The sequence below is a fragment of the Rhinoderma darwinii genome, chromosome 4, assembly GCF_050947455.1.
Source record: "Rhinoderma darwinii isolate aRhiDar2 chromosome 4, aRhiDar2.hap1, whole genome shotgun sequence".
Lineage (NCBI taxonomy): Eukaryota > Metazoa > Chordata > Amphibia > Anura > Rhinodermatidae > Rhinoderma > Rhinoderma darwinii.
The window spans coordinates 343,414,061-343,427,299 of record NC_134690.1 but is presented as its reverse complement, the minus strand read 5'-3'; the positions used below and the strand labels follow the sequence as shown (position 1 = coordinate 343,427,299).

Here is a 13,239-nt window from a genome sequence, read left to right as displayed (position 1 = left end):
CGTTTCGCAGTTGTCACATATATGACTAAACAATTTGTGTATTATAAACCTCATCTGTTCTCATAATAGAGAAGTTACGGGCAAAGCATTAAAAATACCAAAGAGTCCATTTACAGAGGGTGGGTAGGGGATTCCTGTACGCACAATGGTGCGAATTACATCTTCACATCGTTGAACTGCACCGTCATTGCCAATACACACAGGCCAGTAACACCGAGTCAGGTTTTTCATTCTGTCTTGATTGGTTAATGCTGTTATTGTAGCACTATAGACCGGCAATGTAAATGTGGGGCAATTCACCTGAGCCACATTTTTCAATAATGACATCTAATCTGCATGGAAAATGATTACATTTAATGACAGGACTTCTATGTAAACCATGCCTCTGTTAGTTTAAAATGACTTGAACTGTGCACAAAATAAAAGCAGAATGTAAATGTAGAAGGCAATAGAATCTTTTAGAAAATTGTCGACAACAAAATGTGTAGTATATGTGTTATACTACATATAATAGCATGTGTGTATATAATATGTATGTATGTATGTCTCTAAAATTTACAATTTTAAATTTACAATATGATATAAATAAGTCTTTCTATTTCAGACGTCTGGTCCGAACTCTTACTACATTGGAGTGTGCGCTGCTGCACAAAATGTGCCTACTGGTAAATGTAGTGGTGCTGTATGTCTTCGGTCTGGAAACACCGCTGTCTCTTTTGGAAATGCAAATGCAATGAAAATGGAGTATAACCATCAAGGGGATATGGCAATACTTCAATATGTTGGGGGAGACCCTTGCCCCCCAGGTAAGAAAAATTACTATACTATTGTAATTTTTACTATTTCATTTATATTTATTGAATTCCAGTATTTTGTCAGGCAATTTTTGTGTTTAATGTACACATGTACAGTTAGATTTCTTTAGTACTCGAAATTGTAGCATACGTGAATTCTAGATCAGGACTGGTTCCAACATGTAACTGATAGGAGACCTATACGATGTTTTGAACTATGAAAGTGTTTTATCTATTTTGTTTAATTTCTGCTGTGCTTTGAAGATCCTGCTCCCCTATTAGGTGTTTCTCGTTGTGCTCTGTCCGGTTTTTCTCCTCTCTTTATGGAAAGGTCTGCCTTTACTTGCTTTTTAGTTTTACTTAATTTCGAGCAATTTTATACCATCCTCCACCCACAGAATAATATTATATGTAAAAAAAACAAACATTAAAAAAAAAATTCAACCGCACTCTTCAAACGCTAAGACTAACTAATGCACCGTACCTATGATTAATTTTCATTACTGCTACATTTACTTACAAATATGAGGTTCTTAGCCCACGTTTTGATCAAATTGTGTGAGCCCACCTGCCATGACAAGGCAACCTCTTCTTGTTCTTTTTTTTTTTTGGTTCTGCATAGAATAAAAACCCTATTACTGATCATATTTAATTTGATCAACTTCGATATGATGGGTAATAGGGTTATAGAAGGCATCAGAGGAGCACAGTAAGCGCTGACAGCCAAGCAGTCAGTGCAGTTCACTGAAGGATGCAGCTAAAAGTGTCGAGATGCATCTTCTATGTGTAGTGAATGCAAGCTGCATCTTAAAACGTAAACACGATTTTCAGTAAGTCAATTACAAATGTTTTTCGTCAATAAATATGTACATTTATTTAAAAAATATATTTTCTTCTCCAAAGAAACACTGTACCGCTCCACTCCAGCAGCTTCTCACTCACAACACAGGATTAACTCTGTAAACCATGCGGCACTTTTTGGTGGTGCACGCCAATTAAATAAAAGTCCCACAATAATTGATTAGAAAGAAGAACACTCACCAATCCTTTTAAAACTGCTTTATTTAAGTCATACCAGCGTATTTCACAGGTGGAAAAAGATTCCTTGGCCTATGGCCGTTTCACGTAAAGTTATGCTTCCTCGGGGCCTTGAGGAGACGTGACATCCTGTTAAATGGCCGTAGGCGAAGGAAACTTTGTCCACCTGTGCAATACGCTGGTATGAACTAAAGCAGTTTTAAAAGGATTGGTGAGTGCCGCTTATGTTCATCTTTCTATTCAATGAAAAAAAAGAAGTTTTATTTATATATTTTTTAATATATATATATATATATATATATATATATATATATACACCCCCCCCCCAAAGATTTTCATAAAGCTACACTGTAGTGGTATAAGGGGAAACGTTTAAATATCTTGGAAAAGCCTAGTCAAACCCCAGACCTCAATCCAATTGAGAATCTGTGGGATGACCTGAAGATCCTGTACGCCAACGCAACTTACCTAACTTGAAGGGTTAGGAGCAGTTTTGTCTGGAGGAATGGGGAAAATCCCAGTGTCTAGATGTACTTGGTTCATGTCTCTATTAGCTAAGAGACTTTTATCTGTAATTGAAGCAAAAGATGGCTCCACAAAGTATTGACTTTAAGGGGGTGAATACTTATGCACATTAACGGTCTGTTTTTTTTTGTAGTAATAATTTTGTGTAAAAAGGTATTAAAAATCTGCCTTCAAAGCAGTAGGCATCTTGTGTAAATCAAATGCTACAAACATCCCAAAAATACATTTTAATTCAAGGTTGTAATACAGAAATAACAAGGGGGGTGAATACTTTCGCAAGACACTGTGTGTGTGTGTGTGTGTGTGTGTGTGTGTGTGTGTGTGTGTATATTTATTTATTTATTTATTATTTATTTATTTATTTTCCTTTCAAACTATATGGCACACCATGTAAACATTGCTCTGTCACATTTGTGGCTTATTTTTAGAAGTAAAAATAAACTTTGGGGAGGGGGATAGACTGTGAATGTAAATAGATCTTCTGACTTGTCATATGAGAAATGACTGATGAGGATGTTGGTGCAGCATTACTTTGGCTACCTGAATCCCTTCAATGCAAATCTCAAACTCAAAGCTCATGATGGAGCACCGTGATTTGTTGTATTGCAATTCTTGATAGGCTTCTATTTCCTTTCTGCGTTAGTGACTGAAAATGGTGATCCATGCCTCTTGCCATTCATATATAAAGGTAAAACGTTCAATGCATGCACTACAGAAGACCGAAAACGTTCATGGTGTGCAACAGCTGCCGATCCTGAGAAAACTGGAAAGTGGGGTTACTGTTCTTCAGGTTGGTTTGATAAGCAATTGATATTCTTTAACGTCACAAACGTTTAACGGAACATTCCAAGCAAAACTGATGCACTCTGTTATGCCTAGTGCTGGGGCCTAAGGGGGCGGAGCATGACACAGGGATTTTCTGTTTTTTAAATCCTGGGTCATGCACCGCCCCTTTTGGCTCTCTACTAAACATAACACAGTGTATGCGTTTTCCTTGAGTGTTCTTGTACTTATTTCATTATAGCAGGGGATTCCTTTTTTTTCCCCGGAAATTTATAGATTGAATTAAAAAAAAACTGTCCAATATTCACATTCATATTTTTTTTGATCCATTGCTGTCTTCTAGCAACTGACAACAGGCAGTCCACCATTTTGTTTAAATGTGATGAAAGTTCTGGAAAGGGATCCCCTGTCATACTGAGTGAGACCAAAGGATGTTCAGCTACTTTTGAATGGAAAACGCAGCTAGCCTGTCTTCCAAGAAAATTGGACTGCAAGTTTATATTTAACCACCAGACTTATGACCTTCGAATGCACTCCTCCATGACCGGATACTGGGATTTTACAGACAATGGCGATCGGTAAACAGATTATAATTTATACCTAAGTTGTTTTTTTTTTACTATAATAACTGCTTATCTGACATCTATTTTTTTATGTATAGGTATTATCTAAACCTTTGTCAAAGGGTTATCCAAGGTCCTAGTGCCTGCTCAGAAACGGCAAGTGTGTGTCGGGAAAGCAATGGACATGTCCAGGTTTTAGGGCAAGTTCATACACAGCATGTGATATTACAAGGTAAGCATCTACATGTTTTCTATATGAACAGAGACCCATGTAAGAGGGGCATGCAATGCTGGCATAATATGATAGCCGCTGTATGCTTTCTCTGCCCAGTAGGAATGATCTATGACCTTCTGATTGGAGAGATGGCGCTCTATCCATTTGGCATCAATTTGAAGCACCCTGGTCACCGTGGCCAATGGGAGACGTGGCAAGCGGGTTTTGTCCAGTCCTGGGTTAATCCAGTGTCTACTGTACAGCTGTACTAGAAACCTTCGTACTTGCTTATATCTGTACGTAAAAAAAACGAAACTAAAAATAAGTTTCGTGACCCACTACTGAAACAACCAGATTTAGACAATGTTTTTACTTTTTAAGATCCTGTCCTGCTAAAGGAAATGGTACTTTAACCCCTTCAGGACTGAGCCTGTTTTGGCCTTAAAGAGACTCTGTCACCACATTAGAAGTGTCCTGTCTCCTACATAAGGAGATCGGCGCTATAATGTAGGTGACGGCAGTTATTTTTATTTTAAAAAACTGTCCATTTTCACCATGTTATTAGCGATTTTAGCTTTATGATAATGAGTTTATCAATGGACAACTGGGCGTGTTTTACTATTGACCAAGTGGGCGTTGTACAGGGGAGTGTATGACGCTGACCAATCAGCATCATACACTTCTCTCCATTCATTTCCTCAGCACATAGGGATCCTTTTAGATCTCTATGTGCTGTCTTATACGAACACATTAACGATACTGAAGTGTTTAGACAGTGAATAGACTATTCCACGGGATGTCTATTCACAATCTCTGCACTTCGTTAATGTTTCTGTGGTAGTTACAGCAGAGCAAGCGTAATCTTGTTGTAACCTGTCATTTACAGCGTAATCTCACGGGATTACGCTTGCTCTGCTGTAGCTACCACAGAAACATTAACGAAGTGCAGAGATTGTGAATAGACATCCCGTGGAATGTCTATTCACTGTCTAAACACTTCAGTATCGTTAATGTGTTCGTATAAGACCGCACATACTGATCTAAAGGGATCCCTATGTGCTGATGAAATGAATGGAGAGAAGTGTATGACGCTGATTGGTCAGCGTCATACACTCCTCTGTACAACGCCCACTTGGTCAATAGTAAAACACGCCCAGTTGTCCATTGATAAACTCATTAGCATAAAGCTAAAATCGCTAATAACATTGTGAAACTATAGTTTTTTTTTAAATAAAAAGAACTGCTGTCACCTACATTATAGCGCCGATCTCCTTATGTAAGAGACAGGACACTTATAATGTGGTGACAGAGTCTCTTTAGGACTGAGCTTGTTTTGGCCTTGTGGACGCAGGCGATTTTTTTCAAATCTGACATGTCACTTTATGTGGTAATAGCTTGGGAATGCTTTTACCTATCCAAGGGATTCTGAGATTGTTTTCTCGTGACATATTGTACTTTACATCTGTGAAAAAATTTGGTCGATAAATTCAGTATTTATTTGTGAAAAACACCAAAATTTCGAGAAAATTTGCAAAAAATTGCATTTTTCTAAATTTGAATGTATCTGCTTGCAAAACAGATAGTAATACCACACACAATAGTTACTAGTTAACATTCCCTATATGTCTACTTTATGTTTGCATTGTTTTTTGAACGTCCTTTTATTTTTCTAGGACGTTACAAGGCTTAGATCTTTAGCAGCAATTTCTCACATTTTCAAGAAATTTCCAAAACCTATTTTTTCATGGACCAGTGCAGTTCTGAAGTGGCTTTGAGGGCCTTATATATTAGAAAGTCCCCATAAATCACCCCATTTTAAAAACTTCACCCCTCAAATTATTCAAAACCGCATTCAGAAAGTTTCTTAACCCTTTAGGTATTTCACAGGAATTAAAGCAAAGTAGAGGTGAAATTTACAAATGTAATTTTTTTTGCAGAAATTCAATTGTAATAGAAACATTTCTGTAACACAGAAGGTTTTATATGAGATACGCAATTCATTATTTATTGCCCAGATTCTGCAGTATTCAGAAATATCCCACATGTGGTCCTAGTTTCCTAATGGACTGAAACACCGGCCTTAGAAGCAAAGGAGCACCTAGTGGATTTTGAAGCCTCCTTTTTATTACAATATATTTTAGGCTCCATGTCTGGTTTGAAGAGGTCTTGTGGTACCTAAACAGTGGAAACCCCCAAAAAGTGACCCCATTTTGGAAACTACACCCCTCAAGGAATTTATCTAGTTGTATAGTGAGCATTTTAACCCCACAGGTTTTTTGCTGAATTTATTGGCGTTAGTCTGTGAAAATTAAAATCTACATTTCTTCTGAAGAAACATAGACATTTTTTATTTTTGCAAGGCATAAAGGAGAAAACGCACCCCAACATTTGTAAAGAAATTTATCCTGATTACGGCAATACCCCATATGTGGTCATAAACTTATATTTGAACATATTACATCCCTCCGAAGGGAAGGAGCACCGTTTTGGAGCTCAAATTTTGCTATAATGGTTTTCGGTGCCATGTCCCATTTGCAACGCCCTGAATATCAACATTATTTCCACTAAAATGTTGAATTTTTTCATTTTCACAAAGAATAAAGGAGGAAAATGCCCCCCCAACATTTGTAAAGCAATTTCTCCTGAGTATGGCAATACCCCACATGAGGTCATACATGTTTTTTTTTATTAAAAATAATAACCCTTTCTGGACTGATCCATTTTTTTGCTTTTTTATTTTCCTTTTTCACTCCCCACCTTCCAAGAGCCATAACTTTTTTTTTTTTCCTATCAGAGTCGTGTGGGGGCTTATTTCTTGCAGGAAGAGTTGTATTTTCTATTGACACCATTTAAAGTACTATATAATGTACTGGGAAACTGAAATAAAATTCTTTGCAGGCTGAAACTGGAAAAAACTGCATTTCCTCCATTGTTTTTTGTGTTTTGTTTTTATTCCTTTCACCGTGCAGTAAAAACGAGAACTTTTTTATTTTTTTTCTGCGACTCCATACAATTACTGTGATACCAAATTGTAAAAGTAGTAAAATCGAAAAAAAAAAATATATCAAAGTAAAACGATTTGTTAAAATAAGTTGTTTTGTTACACCACATTCCGAGAGGCATCACTTTTTTTTATTTTTTAGTCAATTGAGGTGTGGGGGCTTATTTTTTGCGGGATGAGCTGTAGTTTTTATTGGTACAATTTTTTGGTACGTACAGCTTTTTGAGCACTTTTTATTAACATTTTTTTTTAGAGCTAACGTGACCAAAAAACAGCGATTTTGGTGTTTTTAAATTCTTTATTTACGGCGCTCACCGTGCGAGTTAAATAACTATATATTGTAATAGTTTGGACTTTTACGGACGCAGCGATACAAATTTTGCGTATTTTTTTTATTTTTTACATTGCTTTAGTGAAAAAATGGGAAAAGGGTTTGCTTTTGGACTTTAAATATTTATTCAATTTTTTTCACTAATAGCTTTTTAGTTTATTTTTTGTTACACATTTTATTAGTCCCCCTAGGGGACTTGAACCAGCGATCATTAGATCGCTGGTACCAAACACAGCAATACTAAGGTATTGCAGTATATTGTCATTTTTACAAGCTCCTGTTGCAGCGCGAACGCTGTTCCTGTCCGTTAGTCCCGGGTGTCAGCTGTAATACACAGCTAATACCCGCAATGTATGGCACGGGATCAGAGTGTGAGCCCACTCCATACATGCCCCCCCCCCCCCCCGCACACCACAACATGCTGTTAAGTCGTGGTGCACGAAGGGGTTAATGTGCAACGGGTGGTGCGGAGTGAAAATTAAAATTTTCCACTGATATGCCATTTTATTGCACAATGTTGTGCCCAGTTTGTGCCACTGAAGACAAATACCTCATAAAATATGAATCAGGCTCACCCGGGTATGGCGATGCCATATCTGTGGACGTAAACTGCTGTTTGGGCACGCTGTAGGGCTCATAAGAGAGGGAGCACCATTTGGCTTTTTGGAGTTCAGATTTAGCTTGGTAGTAGTTCTGTTTGGGGTTTTACTTTATATTTCAGTTTATAATGTGGGCGCATATGAAATCTGTGCGGAGATCATCAGGGTATAATAAGAGGGTATAATAATGGGGTAAATAAATAATAATCTGCAGATGTGTGGCTTGTGTCGCACTGATAAATGGTGCCGGAAGTTATCCGCTTTTCGAACACACATTTTTCACATTGCTGTGTAAGGGCTTGTTTTTTGCGGGACGTGTTGTAGTTTTTATTGGTATTATTTTGGTGTTCATGCGACTTTTTTATCACTTTTTATTGTATATTTTGGGAGGGGTGATGACCAAAAAATAGTGATTCTGACATTGTTTTTTACTTTTTTTTTGCGGTGTTCACCGTGCTGGAAAAATAACATTATAGTTTCATAGTTTGGGTCGTTACGAACACGGCGATACCAAATATGTGTCCTTTTTTACGTGTTAATTTTTTTCCTATAATAGAAGACTTTTTATAGGGAAAAAAAGCTTTTTTTTTTTGTTGATGTAACTTATAACTTTTATTTTTTTAAACTGTTATAAAACATTTTTATATTTTTTTTTTTACTTGTCCCACAGGGAACTACGAGAATAATAACGTAGTGTAATGTATTCTAACTGTCATTGTCACTCTGACCGGAAGCCTGTGAGGACCATCATAGGCTTCTGTACATGGCAGCCCGGAGGCCATTGTCTGGCGTCCAGTTGCCATGGGTACCATCGCCAGCCCCCGTGATTTCATGTGGGGGCTTCCGATCTGCGCTAAACTCTTTAAATCGGATTGGCAACAGGAAGTGCAGGGCAGACACCCTGCACAGTTAACCGCCGCTGCGGTGTAGCGCCGCGGTTAACTGTCAAAGTACAGACGTAACTGCACGTCAAGTTGTGCGAAGTTACTGCTCACCTTGACGTGCAATTACGTCAAGGTGCAGGAAGGGGTTCATTTCCAGAGATCGCTGTCCGAAAACCGAACCGTGCTTTATAATTGTTAGAATGTAATGCTAATAACTTGTCTTATACCACCAGATAAAAACATTTCGATTACCTATTTAAATGGAGATGTGTGCAGAAAAGAACAAAGATTCTCAACTACTATAAATCTGATATGTAACAATATAACCGGCAAGCCTAAATTTCAAAGGTGAGTTGTACATAGGATCCTGTTGCATCCAATATTTTTGTTTTGAGTTCAGTTTTGACTACTCAGTCCACAAAGCCACTGGACACCTATGTCTCTCTCCTGCCCTTCTCCAGAACCAGGCATGCCACATATGTAATATCTGAAAAGCCCATCCGCCAGCCCCCCCCCCCCCTCCTTTTATACAAAATCCCTCTAGATTTGAGTATTGCTAAGGGGCTGGGATGTAAAAGGAGGCTGGGCTCCCAAATATAAAAACTATTTCAAAGCCCCCCCAAAGGAGCATATATTGAGCAAGTTATACCGGGCATAATAATACATTTTGTTCAGAACTTAGATCTTGAAATCCTACATGTTCGATCCACCTTTGCTCCAACAACTGCATCGAGCGACAGTCGGGCAGTTTCCATACGTATTGGATTGTCGGTAGATCCTGCAGAAGTTGTCGAGCTGCCAACATTTATCTAATTTTTATATGCAGTTTACACACTAGATAGATATAGGTTTATGTTAAGAGCTGTTTACTAAAATCTTGTCTCTTATTCCTTCCAGGTTTGATTCACAGTCTTGTCGCTATTACATTCAGTGGGAGACACGGGCAGCATGTGCAATTGTACCAAAGGAAGTAACAATGTCGAATGGAATTATACATTTAGAAAATAGTGTAAACATAAACTTAACAAGGATCTATAGCAAGTAAGTGTAATATGGGATTCTGTTGGTTTTATAGACAGTATAGACTTCTCTACATTTTCAACACATTTGAAGCTAACATTATAAATCCGTTATCAGCATTTTTAGGCTGAGGGGATCGTGGCTGTAATGTGTAGTTGGGTTATGCTGGCCATAGACAGTAAATGTATGTCGGCCAGACTTGCTGATTTTGGTGGGACGGACAGGCCGACCATCTGATGTGTATGGCGTTGTCCCAACTCTCCCCCCAACGAATGGGTCGGGCATATTGAATTTCAACATGCCCGATGCCTTTGTTTGGAGTTTAGCCGCCGCCAGAGGAGGCAGTGACTTTTACCCTTCTCTCTATGGAAAACCCAATCGACCTCGGCCAAACGTGTATGGAGGGGAGATTCAGAATAGCTGTCGGCCGAACTAGCGTTTGGTCAAGAGCTATTTAAGGCTATGTTCACATCTGCGTTGTCTTGTTCTGCACAGTCTGAGGAGCAGAACGAGGGAATAACGGAACCAATGGTTCCGTTGCACAATTGACACCGCCGGTTGCCGACGGAACCCATTGATTTAATAGTTCTGCATGAACCAAACCAACAACCGCAACTCCCACTGTTCTTATCAATCACACATATTTGCATGGAATAGCTAGCAGGAGTTATTTATGGTATTATTGAGATGCACTCTGTATCTTATATTCTATAAACCAGATATAGCATCATACAAAATGTAATGCAAAAGTATATATTTTTATTATTCAACGTCGAAAAATGATATTTAGCAGATGATCATTCAACAATAACCTAACATGGAGATATAGACACATACAGTAAAGTGTAGGGACAGAATACCTCAATGGTTCAAACAGGGAGGGCACCAGCCAGTCAACATAACGTTTTTTCACTTATGGGTAGGCAATTTTGTATACAGTTTGTCAGCCTCTTACATATAGGAGTGTAACCCATATATTATTGGCATTCACTTGTCTGATACAGGTTTTTATTATTTACTATTTGCTCCCAGTTTGAACCATTGAAGACTTCTCTCTACACTTTACTGCCTGTGTATATATCTCCATGTCAGGTTATTGTAACTAGTTTGACTGCTCTGTGTCTGGTCAATAACTGTGTGATCCATACTTGTTGAATGATCACTTGTATTTTAATTGTTGAATAATAAAAATGTATACTTTATTTATTACATTTTGTATGATGCTATATCTGCTTCAATATAGGTTTATACAATAGCGCAGCGTGCAACGCTATTGTCTCCAGTAATCTCCGGTAAACCCTGCCAGATCTGCGACAGAGGCCTCTAACAGAGCCTCCGACGCAGATATGAACGAAGCCTAAAACGTATGACCTTCTTAACTGACCAGAAACTTGTCTGCCACATAATCACTTAATCTCCCTATTTCCACAAACATTTATACACACTTGTAGAAATAATATGAAAATATATTTTTATGTGCTTGTTTTGTTGCATTTTCAAGTCTTCAGGCCACGGCTCATATGAGTAATTCACATTTATTTTTATTTATATCTGAATGATATGACTTTAACACCTTCCCGACCGCCCACTGTCTTTTGACGTCAGGCGGTGCGGGTGCTTAGTCTACAGAGACGTCTTTTGGCGTCGCTGTAGGAGAGGCTGATGAGCGCTCGTGAGAGCGCTCATCCTCTAAGCAGGAGCTGTTACTAACAGCTCCTGATCTTAGAGCAGCCTCCTGAACACAGCTGGGGTCGGCACACATTCGGACCCCAGCTGTTTAACCCTTTGATTACCGCGGTCCGTGACCGCGGCAAGATCAAAGGGAATTCCCCTCTTTGATCGGATCACCGGGATTCCAGTGATGCAATCAAACAATGGGGAATCCCTCTGCAGTCAGCCCTGGGGACCTACAAAGGACCCCAGGGCTGTCTGTTCCATGTGCCTGCTGTTCGGGCACACTATGTGCTGCCCGATCAGCAGCCTGTGTCATAGTGACACAGTGTAATGTATTAGCGTACAGAAGTATGCTAATACATTACAAGTAAAAAATAAAGTTACAAATGAAGTTATCCCCTGATGGGATTAAAAAAAAAAAAAGTAACAAAACAAATAAATAAAAAAAGTCACAAAAAGAGTCGTTATTTTGCATTAAATACATTTTATTGCCCCTACACGAAATAAAAACAAAAAACCTACGCATATTAGGTATCTAAACGACCGTAATAACCTGAAGAATTAATCTAATGAGTTATTTAGCGTGAAACGTGAACGGGATAAAAAAGAAACAAAAAAAACTATTCCGAGAATCGCTTTTTCCTATATTCAAGCCGTAAAAAAAATTTTTTTTACCCCCAAACTGTGGGAAAAAAAAATACTATTTCTCTCGCATAAAACAAGGCCTCATACAGCCACGTCAATGAAAAAATAAAAACGTTATGGCTGCTGAAACGCAGAGAGGCAAAAACAGAAAAATTTAGCTGGTCTTTTCAGGCCTGGTCATTAAGGGGTTAATGCTTTCTTCTCCTATTGGAGTAATACAAACCTGTTTTGTTGACAATTGTTCTTTTCAGGGGATTTAATGGTTTTATGTAAGAAAAAGACTAATCACTGTATTAATGAAAAGTTGTGCAACTTTCTAATATACTTTATTAGTGCCAAGTATATCTAGTGTTTGTCCATGTGCCATACTGCTTCAGGATGTTTCTGTATCTGAGCTATGTAGTCCGCTCTTTACTTATCTCAATGGCAATCTCATGCGCAGTTTCTGATGTGCCAAAATGACTTGGTGCTGGATTGAGCGTCACAGCCTATTAGTTCTAGCAATCGGTAGGCATATATTGTGGTATCCGTGCGTGTTATATTATGTCATTATGTAAATACATAAATATTGCAGAAATATAATTCATATTGTAAAAAATGAAATATAAAGGAAACCGTGTCCTACATAACTGTTGCTATACAAGTTTCTATCCTGGAGAGTCGGTAATTCATTTATTATATAACAACTGAGGCACCATTGGGGATAAGTATAGCACTATGCACTTACATATTTTTAAACCATAAGAATCATTTAGGTTTTGTGCAATATTTGTTTTTACAAAATTATATAATGTGCATTGATACTAATAAATATATATATGTTAAGGGCTTATATACTCAGTCTGTACCTCTATTCAGTGCTTGAGAACGGCTTCATTGAGTGAGCGGAAACATCACACATTATGGGTGAATAAAAGATCTACTTTATCTTATGAAAATCTGGAGTTCTGCCTTTTTCTTCCTTATTCATTTTTGTACAGTTTTTGGCTAGGTCTAGTGGTGTGCACCAGATACTACACTTTCTCTTTTCTTTGCTGTTTGATATAGATATATGTATTGAAAACTTTGACGCTCACTGTATGTTTAAGGTGTGTGTGCATGTATGTGTATATATATATATATATATATATATATATATATATATATATATATATATATACATACATAC

General features: G+C 37.9%; 1 protein-coding gene across 1 annotated transcript in view; it reads left to right on the top strand.

Moving 5' to 3' along the window:
- The window catches only part of IGF2R (insulin like growth factor 2 receptor), a 167,650-nt gene that overhangs the window by 144,746 nt on the left and 9,665 nt on the right, over positions 1 to 13,239 (top strand). The window contains exons 38-43 of the mRNA XM_075862887.1: positions 605 to 806; positions 3,001 to 3,147; positions 3,484 to 3,718; positions 3,802 to 3,935; positions 8,966 to 9,080; positions 9,630 to 9,773. Of these exons, the coding sequence (XP_075719002.1) occupies positions 605 to 806; positions 3,001 to 3,147; positions 3,484 to 3,718; positions 3,802 to 3,935; positions 8,966 to 9,080; positions 9,630 to 9,773 (977 nt within the window). The remainder of the gene's footprint in view (positions 1 to 604; positions 807 to 3,000; positions 3,148 to 3,483; positions 3,719 to 3,801; positions 3,936 to 8,965; positions 9,081 to 9,629; positions 9,774 to 13,239) is intronic.